This window comes from Ciconia boyciana, chromosome 4 (genome assembly GCF_034638445.1).
Source record: "Ciconia boyciana chromosome 4, ASM3463844v1, whole genome shotgun sequence".
Lineage (NCBI taxonomy): Eukaryota > Metazoa > Chordata > Aves > Ciconiiformes > Ciconiidae > Ciconia > Ciconia boyciana.
In genome coordinates, this window is record NC_132937.1 from 32,039,607 (window position 1) to 32,051,976 (window position 12,370).

Below are 12,370 nucleotides of genomic sequence, written 5' to 3' on the forward strand. Positions count from 1 at the left end.
TTTTGCATAAAACTTTGCATGTAAAAGTAACATTGTAGGTTTTAAGCTGTTGCGTTACAATTTAACAGTTGTGTTGCACTTAGCTTTAACAAATTTTAAAACTGTAAATTTTGAAGTGAAGAGAGGAACCTAAATTCCTAAACAAAGACCTTGCAATGGTACACCACACAGCAGCTATTTTTGTTTGGGTCTAAAAAGTTATTTACAATGGAAATATTTATAGTCTTTGTAAAAGTCTTTAGCAATGTGAAGATTGAAGTCCACCCAGTTTTCTGAAACAACAGAATGGTTGACATGTTGTGAGGTTACAAACTATCCAGAGGAGTGCTAGTGCCAGCCTTTCGACTGCAGGTGTTTGCAACTTTTTTGTTTTCCAATCTAATTCCCAATGGAAAGTGCTAACATATGAAATGCAATGGGAAATAACAACTGAATTCTTCACAAGAAATTAAGATGTATGCAATAAATGAAATAACAAAGGTTTCAGAATATCACTCAGTGCTATGTGTTAGATTGATACTTCTTTTTAATACACTTGTTTGAAGTTTGTTATTGTGTTGACAATTTTCCCATGAAAATAGCAAACCTCATAAACAGAGAAATCTGTCAGACCGATTTTAAAGTTGACACATTAAAAATAAGTAATATTACAGCTGAATTTAGACCTCTTTAATGGTTGCAAGAAAGGAAGACGTGAATTCAAACAAGTTTTTTTAATTCCTTTTTTTCGATATATATATTATATATATATAATTTTACATTTGTTACATAGGGCAAAGCTGTCTAAAGTATTTTTGTCATAGTAGACTGCTGGGGTACATTAGGAAATAGGCTAAAACAGTTCTGGGGATGGTTATCAGTTCGTTACAAGTCTGCTGCTCACAGTAACCAGGGATCATAAGTTTGATGCGAACCGCGGTTTGTCTCCCTCGGGCTCTGTGCTTAAGACTGTGGAAGAATCCCTTTGCAGAGGGGCTGCGGGCAGCATGGCCCCCCGGTTCGGGGGGATGGCTCCTGAGGACATCTGTCGGAAGAGCGAGACATGCTGGGGGACGGTGGCCCGTCCAGCCGGGGGCACGCCGGGGCCGGGGGCGGGCTGCGGGAGGGAGGCGAGGGACTCCCCCACCGTGGGGTGAGGCCTGGCGATCAGGGTGGAGATCTCGTGGGGCAGGGAAGGCTGAGAGGCAGAGAGGGGCCGCACCTCCCGGGTCAGGTTGGTGTTGTGGACCTCATTCTTCTGTGCGGCACCAGGCGGCTGCTGGGGTGCCTGCGGCTGCTGCTGCATGAGGGACAGCTGCGAGGCCGTCGGCGAGGCGTACTGGAAAGTTCGGCCGGCCAGAGGGCTCTGTATGGGAGGGCTGCAGACGGCGGTGGTGTAGGAGCAGGGCGAGAGGATGACGGCCTGCTGGGGAACCTGCGTGCTGGGCGAGGGGGAGTGCAGGTTTCCGTGGGACAGGCTGCTGGCGGTGTACACGGGAGGGGACTGCGTCCTGATGCGCGACGATGAGGCCGAGGTGCTGGAGTTCAGGGGGGCAGGCATCTGCTGCAAGCTCACCGGGGCGATGGTCTGCACCATCTCCCTGTCGTGCTTCACAATCTGCTTCAGGATCTCGTTCTCCTGGTTGTTGAAAACGCCAGTGTTGAGGTCCTTCTGGAACTTCTGCAGGAGGATCGAGTTCTTCTTCCCTTCACAGAGAGGCAGAAGAGTTAGCGAGCCTGACATGCAGGGGCAGACCCCCACGCTGACTTTGTGTTTCAGCCCCCATCACCAAGGGCTATATATTGTAAAAGCCTCAGCAAACACCTGGCTGGGCAGGGGCCATACTGCGAGCCCCCTGCGAGCCCACTGCAGTAGGCTGTGCCTCACCGGGCACCGCCACAGCAGCTCACACTGGCAGGCAGCTCCTGGCAGCTGGCCTCCGCGCACACCCGGTCCCTCCTCTCTCTGCACCAGCCCAGCAGGCTTTCATAACGCCGCTGCACTCAAGGACACCTGGACTTTCTGTGCCTCTTCACTTGTAGTGTATTGCTATTACTACAATTATTCTGAAAATGTAACCATGGTAATTTACTGAAAAACAGGGTGGAAAAAGCCACCAGGCTCTGTGTGTAGAACGTCTTTCTCATTGCAAAATGGTTCTAATTTCCACTAAACTGTTACATAAGTTATAAATACACCTGACATTTAGCACATTTCCTGGAACTAATTATTAGACATTAGTAACCAATGACCATTAGCTTGCAAGAAATCATCTTTTTAAATGTCTGTGAACCAATATGAACTCATGGCTAATGTGACACCTGCTTACACAATAAAGACTGCTGTACACTGTGTCCTGATGTTTGCTTGATGGCTCTCAGTGTCTGCAAGATGTAGACACTATTCTGTGTCATCAGAAGCACAGGAACAGAATTGCACTCAATTGTTCCTTTTTTGATAAAATGGTTCACATTTTATCTTTTGTCCTGTGTAGATTTCATAGTGTAAACACAGCACTTCAGATGGGATTGCTACTCCAAGAGCAGACTGTACTTTACTACTATATTATTTAAGCACATATTACTTAGACTACATTTCCAGAGAGTCTTGAGAGACAAATTATAAGAGTTTGAAGTCTTGAAAACATAAATTAATGCACTGAATGTTCACAATCTGCAAAATACTAAAACAGGTCTATTAAATATTAGAAACCTATATACCTGTATTTCATTTATGTACTCTTGCTATATTAAAGAAAACATGCTTTCTTCTAAATCACATCTTCAGCTTAGAATAGATAGTACAACAACACTGCCCTGCAATTCTTTCTGTATTCATTTTGAAGAAACTGCAGGCGTAACTGTAATGAGAAAGAGTGATGTGGGGAAATCTTTACAATGGAGTTTTCTTGTGAAGGAAACACCACAAAACAGGATAAATGATTTTTTATGCATAGCTGCATTTTAAAACCAGTGTCAATAATGACGATCAGAGTGCAATCCTCCCAACCGAAGACCATATATTTTATGTAGTATGTCCTATCAGAAAAGTCCGGAATGTCTGTATGCACAACAGCAGACTTTGTGTACCCTGTTTTGATAATGTGCCATATCGTTCTGCCTTTCACTTGGATATCATTGGCCTGCTTTTCTGATTGCAAGCAGACCTCAGTAATGCCAGTGTGCAGCCATCAATGCTAGCAGTGTCCATGTTGTGAGGAAAATGAGAGCCCTGCTGCAAAGGATTAATTCACTTCAACAAACATGGGTTTTGTGAGTGCTGAGAGACTTCAGCTCTTTCCAGCATTATAGATGTCATCTGTAAACAATTTATGTAGGAAAATGTCATCCACTGCTCATGAAACTGCAATAAACCCTATGAGTGCTGAGGGCAGCAAAAGAAATATACGAGATTAATAAATAATACTAATGATAATTAAAGTATACAAAATAATCCTCAGAGGACTATGAGAGCTTTCTAAAATTCAAAGGTTTTTATTATTTAAAAGTGAGATTGCAGAATTTCTTGTCTGGACACATGTCCTATTCATAGATCAACAGAACATTTACTGCAGTGTAACAGAAATGAAACTTTTAAGAAGGATTTAATCTGGGCATTTTATCCTTCAACTCAAGGAAAAGAAAAGGTAGAAAGGTTTTAAGAATTCCAAATATGGGAAAAAAAAATACCTATCCTGTCAAGTCTATCAATTGCCACTGTTTCAAAGGCCCTTCTCATCATGGGGTACTCTTCTAGAACCTCGTTGAAGTTGTCCACTGAGAGGGAATACAGGCGACAGTACGTGTCTGCTCGTACACTGGCAGTTCGTCGGCCCTTGGTCAAAAGGCAAATCTCTGGGGAGAGAAAAATTCAACACACACAGGAAACAAAGAAGTTAGTGAACCATGTGAAACTTAAAAGCTAGGAAGTGACTTGGTGCTAACAAGTAATAATTCAGTACTCAGCGGCAATTTTTCTATTGCTGTTTATGCAAGGTTGCAGGGACAATTCTGAAGGTGTTTGATTCTATTTTTGCTACTCTGAAAAACTAACTAATCTCCTTTAAGAGCCCTGCTTATAGGTTTTCTCAGTCTAGACTCTGATATTATCCAGGCTTTTTAAAAAAATTCTTCAAGTTGTAAGAAATGATCCATCAGCTGTCAAACACAGGTTGCTGTCTCAATTAACCCAAGTGATTCTATTGATTTTTTTTAAATATCCAGCTGACATAGAGAACCAATTCCTTTAATCATTCACCAGATTTGCTAAACTAATTTAATACATGATATAACGATATTTGAATATAAGATCTGTTCTAAGAAAAAATGCTTCAAGCATGAAAATGCCTTCTGTTTCCTTGGGTTTTATGTCCTATGTATTTTGGGAGAGTAAACTTATGATTTTAGACTTTTTTTCCTCATTGGGCTAAACAACAGAACCTTTTTAACATCTTCTTACTCCATTTGATTAGTCTAGTAGACTTTCTCTGCAAGTGCCTCCAACAGGAATTCATCATTCTGGAACAGAGGAGACCAAAGCCATATGCAGAGTCCCAGGAAACAGCCCCAAAGTTGTGACTGCTGATTCCTGAACCCACGGGAAGAGGGTTACTGGATAAAGGCCAAAGTCAATGCCTGAGGCTTGTAACAGCAAAACATAAGGGGTAGAATATTTATTTATTTATATTAAAATACAAAAAATTAAAAAGTCAATTGCAAAAAGAAGTGTTTGAGTTGATCCCATTTTCAAGCTGGGGAATGAGAACACACTTAGAAATATCAACAATTCTTGGGCTCAGGGAGGCTGAGAGATAGTTTCCCTACCCAGTTCCAGCAGTAAAGAGCAGTGAGTTCATATTTGTTCATATTTAAATACTAGCTAGAAAACTGTCTCCTACCCTGCTTGTGTGTCTATCACAAATGATCATTCTCAATCTCAATCAGCTATCATTCTCAAGTGTGGAAAACCAAATACTCTTCATTAACAAAAATAAAGAATTCCACAGGCTTTACTTCAGAGCTATAAAGTGCTAGTATAGTTCTTTTTTTTTTTTTATGTCTTTAACAAAAAAAAAATGTATTAATCTAGAATGTAAAGAACCTTGATGCTTTTTCAGCTCATACTTCTTGTTGAAGAATTTCCACATGCCACCTAACCCTGAAGGCCTAGGGGCTAAGATGCTTAAATAATAGTGGATAAATCCAAGTACATTAACATGGGATCAGTACTAGTATTGAATGTATTTAAACCCAAACAGCTTTGGGGAGAATTTATAGAGACTAATGGCTATTGTAAGAGTCTTGACCTAATGTCCCTCACAAAACTTGATGCCCATGAAATAACAACAGTTTACTGTAAAGAGCCAGCCAGGTCAAACAGAAGGCAGTCCTTTCCTCTTCCATCCCCTAGTCACCCTGACCCCTTCTCCTTTGATTGAACCTGCTGCATTTTAGTTACAAGAGTGAGAAGGACATTTTGCCCAAAGGGAGCAGTTAAATGCAGTGAATGCCTCCTCCATTTCCTGAGATATTCTTTAGATCTCACACAGAATAAAGTCTTACAATACATGGTTGAATTTAGAGATAACTTAACTAGCTGGAAAATCTCTGTGAGTAATGATCACCTCTTGATTTTCAGATTTCTTCACTTAAAATTGCTGCAAACAATACTAGAGACATAAGGAGGAGTCTTCTGCTACACGTAACAAATAAAAGTACTTGAGTTTAAAAAACATCACATGCCCAAAACAAAACAAATGTTGACTATGGATCCCAGACACTCTGAAAACTGTAAAAAAAATGGAGAAAGTACTGTTTTCATCATTATTAATCTAGAACACTGTATTTTAGATTACTTCAACAAGAAAGATGGGAAGAAACCATTAAAGACAATGTTAGATTTCATCACAGGACAATGGGGCCATGGAATTCATGGATATTACTGCAATAAATATAATTATTTTTTCCCCTTCTTTAGTCTTCTATTATTCATGTCAAGTAAGGGGAATGAAAAGAATCACTGAAAACGATACATTGTACTCTGCAAACACTGTCAGCCCACAACTTCTGGTTGAAGAACAGTTTTTTGGAAGGCTCTTAATAACCATAATAGAGTCTTCTAGTCAGATAAGATAATAAAGGATGGGTCAGAAAAGATATGACAAATGTCCCAGTGCCTAGAAACTGATCAGGGAGTGCCACCGTGGAGCCTGCCTGCTCAGGAAGCAGGGAAAGCTTTGTGTTCTCTGTGCCAGTTGAATGGTCTCATTCAAAAGATGAACTACAGCCTTCTGACAGAAAAAGTACCATGTGAAGAATACCCATGTAATGCATTTCCAGCAATGTTTCTTGACTGATTAGAGTTGTATCATAATCACTGATACAACATCTATATTGCTTTGTTATACATATCAATAGCATCATTTGTACTCTGGCCACAAGACTGCTTGTTAATTGTATGTGTTCTGCATTTAAGTTCATTTCAGCTATTAGCTATTTGTTTGGAACAAACTCTCAGGCTTAATAAGGCATAATATATAAAATCTCATTTACTTGAACCAGAGAGGAAGAACATAGAATGACAAAATGTGTTCCCATCAAACACTTGTGTTCTTTTAAATAAATCAAAGTAATTATTTTTTTTTACAAATAAATAAACAATAGATTTCATTAAGAGAACAAAGTAATGATAATATCTGTGATATATTTAAAATGAGTTTTAGCAGCATCAAGTACACGAGGTGCCCTCAAATATTATGCTCTCCTTGACGTTAAACTGATTTAAACAGACTATGAAATACAAACAATAGCACAGGAGTGTGCAGTGAAACACAAAGGGCACAGACTATTTTCAAACAGCTTGGACAAACAAAGTTCTCTATTAGCATAAAAAGAAAGCCATGGCAGCATATTACTCACTAATATTCCCATCTGTGGTTGGCATGGTGCATTGCCTTCATGCTGACACTTTCGAAGTGTCAAATACTTCTATCTTTCCTTTCCAAACAAAAGAATGTCTTCAATTCCAATTAATAATTATGTATTAGGCTACAATGAACTTGTAATTCAACTCTTAATGCTAGTTTTACTTTAATTATTTAATCTCTTTGGACAACTGTTCCCTAGAACATTCTGAAACAAATGTCAATCACTGCACGAATGAAAAATTACTATTTGAAAGCACTAAATGCTGCTAAAAATGTTCATTTGTTCTTACAGTCCATATTTAAAACAAATGTAATTAATTTGTCTGTGAAAGTCACAATTTGTGTGCTGCTAGCATCAGATCTTTCTCACAGAACAATGCAGCTCTCAAAAGAACATGGAAAAGGGCTCAAATAGAATGTACTTTCTGGTGTCAAGACATTGACTAAAAAATGCAATGATAAAAGTTTAAAGCTAAGCCTGTTCTGAAGATTGTAATTGTAATAATCAAAACTGATCACCAATATATCAGTTGCACACATACATGGGACATGATTTAGTGGTGGACATGGCAGTGTTAGGTTAACAGTTGGACTCGATGATGTTAAAGGTCTTTTCCAACCTAAATGATTCTATGATTCTGTGATTCTAGGGCAGTATTTCAGCAAGAGCATCAGGTTCAGCTTTTGGAACACCATGAATTTCTAAAGAAGCTTGCCCATATCTGTATCTCATAAAACAGGGGATGTGTAGATCATATTTTATTATTGCATTAGTGTGACAGAACACTCTAGATAGGAAATTCTACATACCTGAAAGAGAGCACTAAGGAAGACTGATTTTGGGAAAACCTGAATGAGTTAAGGTGCATGACACAATCCATAGGATGACCTTTAAAGAATTAGGATTAGTAGGCCTTTTGTAAGGGCCACAGTTTTGGTTCCAACTGAGATCAGGTTCACTGTTCTTGTGGACTGTATCGATATGACACTGTAGGTGATAATTTTCCCCCTCCCATGTTGCTATGCGATTCCTAAACATTGTTTTTCTTCAAGAAAATAACTGCTGGGGATGTGGGAGTGGTTCACCTCTAGCACCATTTGTGGTGTTGCATTGCTTTCTTAGTCTTTGCTGGATGGGTACATGGACTGGCTACCCTAGCAATAATTTTCTGTCTCCACTTTACATAGACCTAGGAAAAACCCTTTTTTACTCCGGGAGGCAGTACAGTTTATCTGACAGTGTGGCACCTATCCATTAACTGTCAGTTCATTTTCCATATAAATTATACTCCAGATGTAATTACTCGACTTTCTATGTCACATTAACATTTCACTAGAGATTGAAAAATAAAAAATCAAAATAACAATATAAAGTTGCCTTGCAGAGAAAATGTGTCCACCAACAGATAAACAGTGTTGATAAAGGAAACGTTATGAGTCCAGTAGTTAGCTGGTTCATTAAAGGACACCAAACTGTTCCTGTCTCCATGGAACATATTTCTTAGCTTAGGATGGCATATAGTAATAAGTAGAGAATTTATACGATGAAATATTATTGTATGCACAGCTTTGTTTTGCAAGGACACAAAGACCAGAATTAAAGCAAAAGTTCACTTTACTAGGTGCAGGAATTAATTTTTTGTAGTAATGAATAAATAAGTTAAACTAGTATTTTAGCCATCTTGTGCTCTCCATATTAAAATCAAGTAAAAATAATCAGCAGTTTATATGCATTTCCAAACTACAGCAGTTTATTAAGTGCTCTGTCCCCTTCCAAAGCTATAACAGGTTTCCTATAATCTGTCAGATTCAACATTACAGGATCTAATGAAGTGTCCTTCCAGCTGAGGATAGCTGACTATTGCTTTAGTTCCTTAGCAGGAAACTTTTTTCATCATCTAGCAGGCATATACATTACTGTGCAAATGGGCAAGCAGCTATTCAGACCATCTGGTTACTTTCAGCAGCAGAAGAAAGATGGAAAATCAAAGCAATTCAAAGGCTTGGGTCAGTCGATCTAACGTATTTGGGAATGCTTTATGAGAATGGGACAGTGGATTAGAATATTGTTATTTTATGGAGAGCAATGAGTTACTACACTATTACAGACAAAACTTAGATGTACAAAAGCTCTTTCCATCCACCCATCTCGTAAGTCTTCAGAGTAAGTTTCCCAGAACTACCAGGTTTAGGTTATTCTTTTCTAACGTAACTCTTCATAACAGCAACTCTTTGGCATGGTGCAAAGATCAATAGTTCTTGATTTCATTCCAGCTACTGAAGTTGTCCACTGACCAGAAACTAGCTAATGGGTGTGCCAGTCACAGGAAAGGACCTTTGGCTCAGGGCACTCTGCTCCCAGTTTCACAACAGGTAATGTGAGTGATGTTTTTTCCTTTAGGAAAGTACTATATAAACTTCAAGCAACTAAAGAAAAAAAATCAGTAAGCTTCTAGACACCCCATTCTTTCAGAAATGGAGTGATTTCCCAGTTCCATGTTGACTTAACCATCTTTAATACAGAAAACAGGGAGAAGCTGTTTCATATGATAAAAAAGTGATCGCTTTAACACGTACTTCTCCATTCTGTCTCTTTTTTCCTTATTAAAGTCTGGAAAACATCAAACGCATCTATCTATATTTTTTCCTAACTTTTTAATGTATTCTTTTTATCTTTCAACATATTATCACTAGTGCACAAAATGGAAAACCCAGGGATATGCTGCTTTTTGTTATAGATACTAAAATGACTAGCACCAGGTCTTATGATTACTCAGGATGTAGCTGACACAAATTAAAAGAGTTTCAGTAATCTATTTTCTAAAAAAAAAGATTAAATGCTATGCCACATAGCTATGCAGATTTTATTTTGCAGTTGTTTTGCAAAACAGTATTTACATTCATATTAGTCACGACGATGGAGGGAAAAAAAAAGGAAGTGATATCCTGCAAGTCCAGATCTATGGAGTGGATTGAAATGAAAAGGCTCAGGTAACATCTATCTCTGAATTCAGTCCTATATTTGCAAAACTTTAAAATATAGTCACTGCTCAACAAGAACATTACCGCAGCAAAGGAGAGAACTTAAGGAAGAATGAAAATGGAGACAATTACTGCCTTTTACAGCCAGGTTTGTAATCTGGACTGTCCAAAAGAAAGGTATGCAAAACCTACATCTTTTCCCACCTTATTTACACTAAATATGGAATTAAAGACAAGACAGTCTGAGTTTGCCACAGTGAGCAACAGCAGACACTGCCTGCATGACCTCTTGATTTAAAAAATGCCAACAGCAATTGTTTGTAAAGGTGCTTTCAGATATCTAGGTTCATCAACCAGAGAGAGGGTTCATGAAGGAGTCCTGGATACACTGCTGAGTAGTTACTATTTTGAAGAGGGACTGAAAATTACCAATTACAATTAAGGGTCCAAAACAACTTCCTTAATGTCTCCGTTTCAGTCTCCTGTCACTTTGTGAACTATTTACCTAAACCTAATTTAAATTTATCTATTTGTGATATCTGTTGCCCTTATATAGTCATCCTATTAAAAAAAAGCAAACAAAAAACCCAACAGGTTAGCTTATTTCACATTTTTATTGCCTGTTTGTAGTCATTTGAAATTTCTGGCTCTGAAGACCCTGACACATGAGGTCTCAGCATGTTCATTGTTTAATTTATTTTATTTTGTTTAATTTAATAGAACAAATAAAAGAAATGGAAAATGTGCCCTAACCAGCAAGGTTGAAATTGTCGATTTTTTAAACAGAAACAGATTAGAAAAAGGTGAATTACACCTCTATTAATACAGCAATTAAAAATGAAAAAATATATTTCATTCAGTAAGCTAGAGACTCATGCTTACTGACTTGTGGAATTGTCCCCTCATTGCAAGTTAGGAACACGAGTCTTGTTTGCAAATATCTGTGCTTGCTTGCCAGCACCCTTGCCGGATGAGATAATTTCTCCATCATGAAGATTTCCCATATGTATCACATAATATATCTGAAGAGAGGAAGAGAGAATGCAATGGGGACTGAAAACAATATTTGCTTCTGTTTGAGGATGACATGATGCTACGGTGTAATAACCAATAGTAATAATAGGGGGTTTAGTCTTCTTGAGGTAGGAAATGGTCAGTAGGACAAAGAAGTAGATGATAAAGGATATCAGCACCCCCCACAAACAGCAGTTTACCAGTCCCTTTCATCCAGAATGTCATCCCTGGGACACAATCCTCACATTTGGAAAAAGGAGGGTTTGTCTCCAAAGCCACTCCGAGACAAGAAGGAACCTTCAAAACAGACAAGTTAGAAGCAGCTGGAGATGGGTATCTGTGATGGGCTTTTTATAACCATTTTCCTGATCTAAAATACAGGTGAAAGATGATTACTTCTTTGGCTATATTTATTTCCATTATTCTTTTCCCTAAAGGTCTCCCTCCAAAGCCCTCATTTGCTTGTATATATATCTCAAATGTTTGGTAGAGTAAGTGGTCTAATTAGAGAGGTTCTATTCTTATTTTTTTCTAATAGCATTTCTAATTGGCAGAGAGGAACATTTATTTCATTGGAGATAGCACAAATTTCCTGGGGGAAAAATTATTCTTTTGAAAAGAATTGCCTAACTTTCATCGAGCCAAACTCTGATAGGATTTATAGAGGAATATTTATTTTTTAAAATGTTTTGTATTTATTTAGGGCTTGTCAACAAGCCTGAAAGTATGCTCCTTTCTTTACTTTGCCCCAAATTTGTCTTTTATGCCACCTACCTATAAGAAGCCCGTTTCTTGAAACAACTCTTGTTCTTATCAGTCCATTTCCTTGAATAAAGTTTAGTACGCTACTTTATAGCAGCTCTGAGAAAAGCAGTGTGATAACGTGTTACTAACATGTTACCACCTTAGATTTCTGGAGGGCAGACTTTGGCCTGTTTAGGAGACTGGTCAAGAGAGTCCCCTGGGAGGCAGTCCTGAGGGGCAAAGGAGTGCAGGAAGGCTGGACATTCTTCAAGGAGGAAGTCCTAAAGGCACAAGAGCAGGCTGTCCCCAGGTGCCGAAAGACAAGCCGGTGGGGAAGAAGACCGGCCTGGCTGAAGAGAGAGCTTTGGCTGGAACTCAGGAAAAAGAGGAGAGTCTACGACCTCTGGAAGAAGGGGCAGGCAACTCAGGAGGACTACAAAGGTGTAGAGAGGTTGTGCAGGGAGAAAATTAGAAGGGCCAAAGCCGAGCTAGAGCTCAATCTGGCTGCTGCTGTAAAAGATAACAAAAAATACTTCTTCAAATACATTAGCAGCAAAAGGAGAGCTAAGGAGAATCTCCAGCCCCTAGTAGACGGGGGAGGGAACACAGTGACCAAGGATGAGGAAAAGGCTGAGGTACTTAATGCCTTCTTTGCCTCAGTCTTTAATAGTAGGGCCAATTGTTCTCTGGGTACCCAGCCCTCTGAGTCCAAAGATAGGGACGGG

At 38.9% G+C, this 12,370-nt stretch overlaps 1 protein-coding gene across 1 annotated transcript in view; it reads right to left on the bottom strand.

Moving 5' to 3' along the window:
• Positions 1-895: 895 nt before the first annotated feature.
• Positions 896-12,370, bottom strand: part of HCN1 (hyperpolarization activated cyclic nucleotide gated potassium channel 1) — a 215,744-nt gene continuing 204,269 nt past the window's right edge. Inside the window, exons 7-8 of the mRNA XM_072859097.1 lie at positions 3,670-3,834; positions 896-1,686 (exon numbers count right to left, since the gene is read on the bottom strand). Coding sequence (XP_072715198.1) covers positions 896-1,686; positions 3,670-3,834 — 956 coding nt within the window. The remainder of the gene's footprint in view (positions 1,687-3,669; positions 3,835-12,370) is intronic.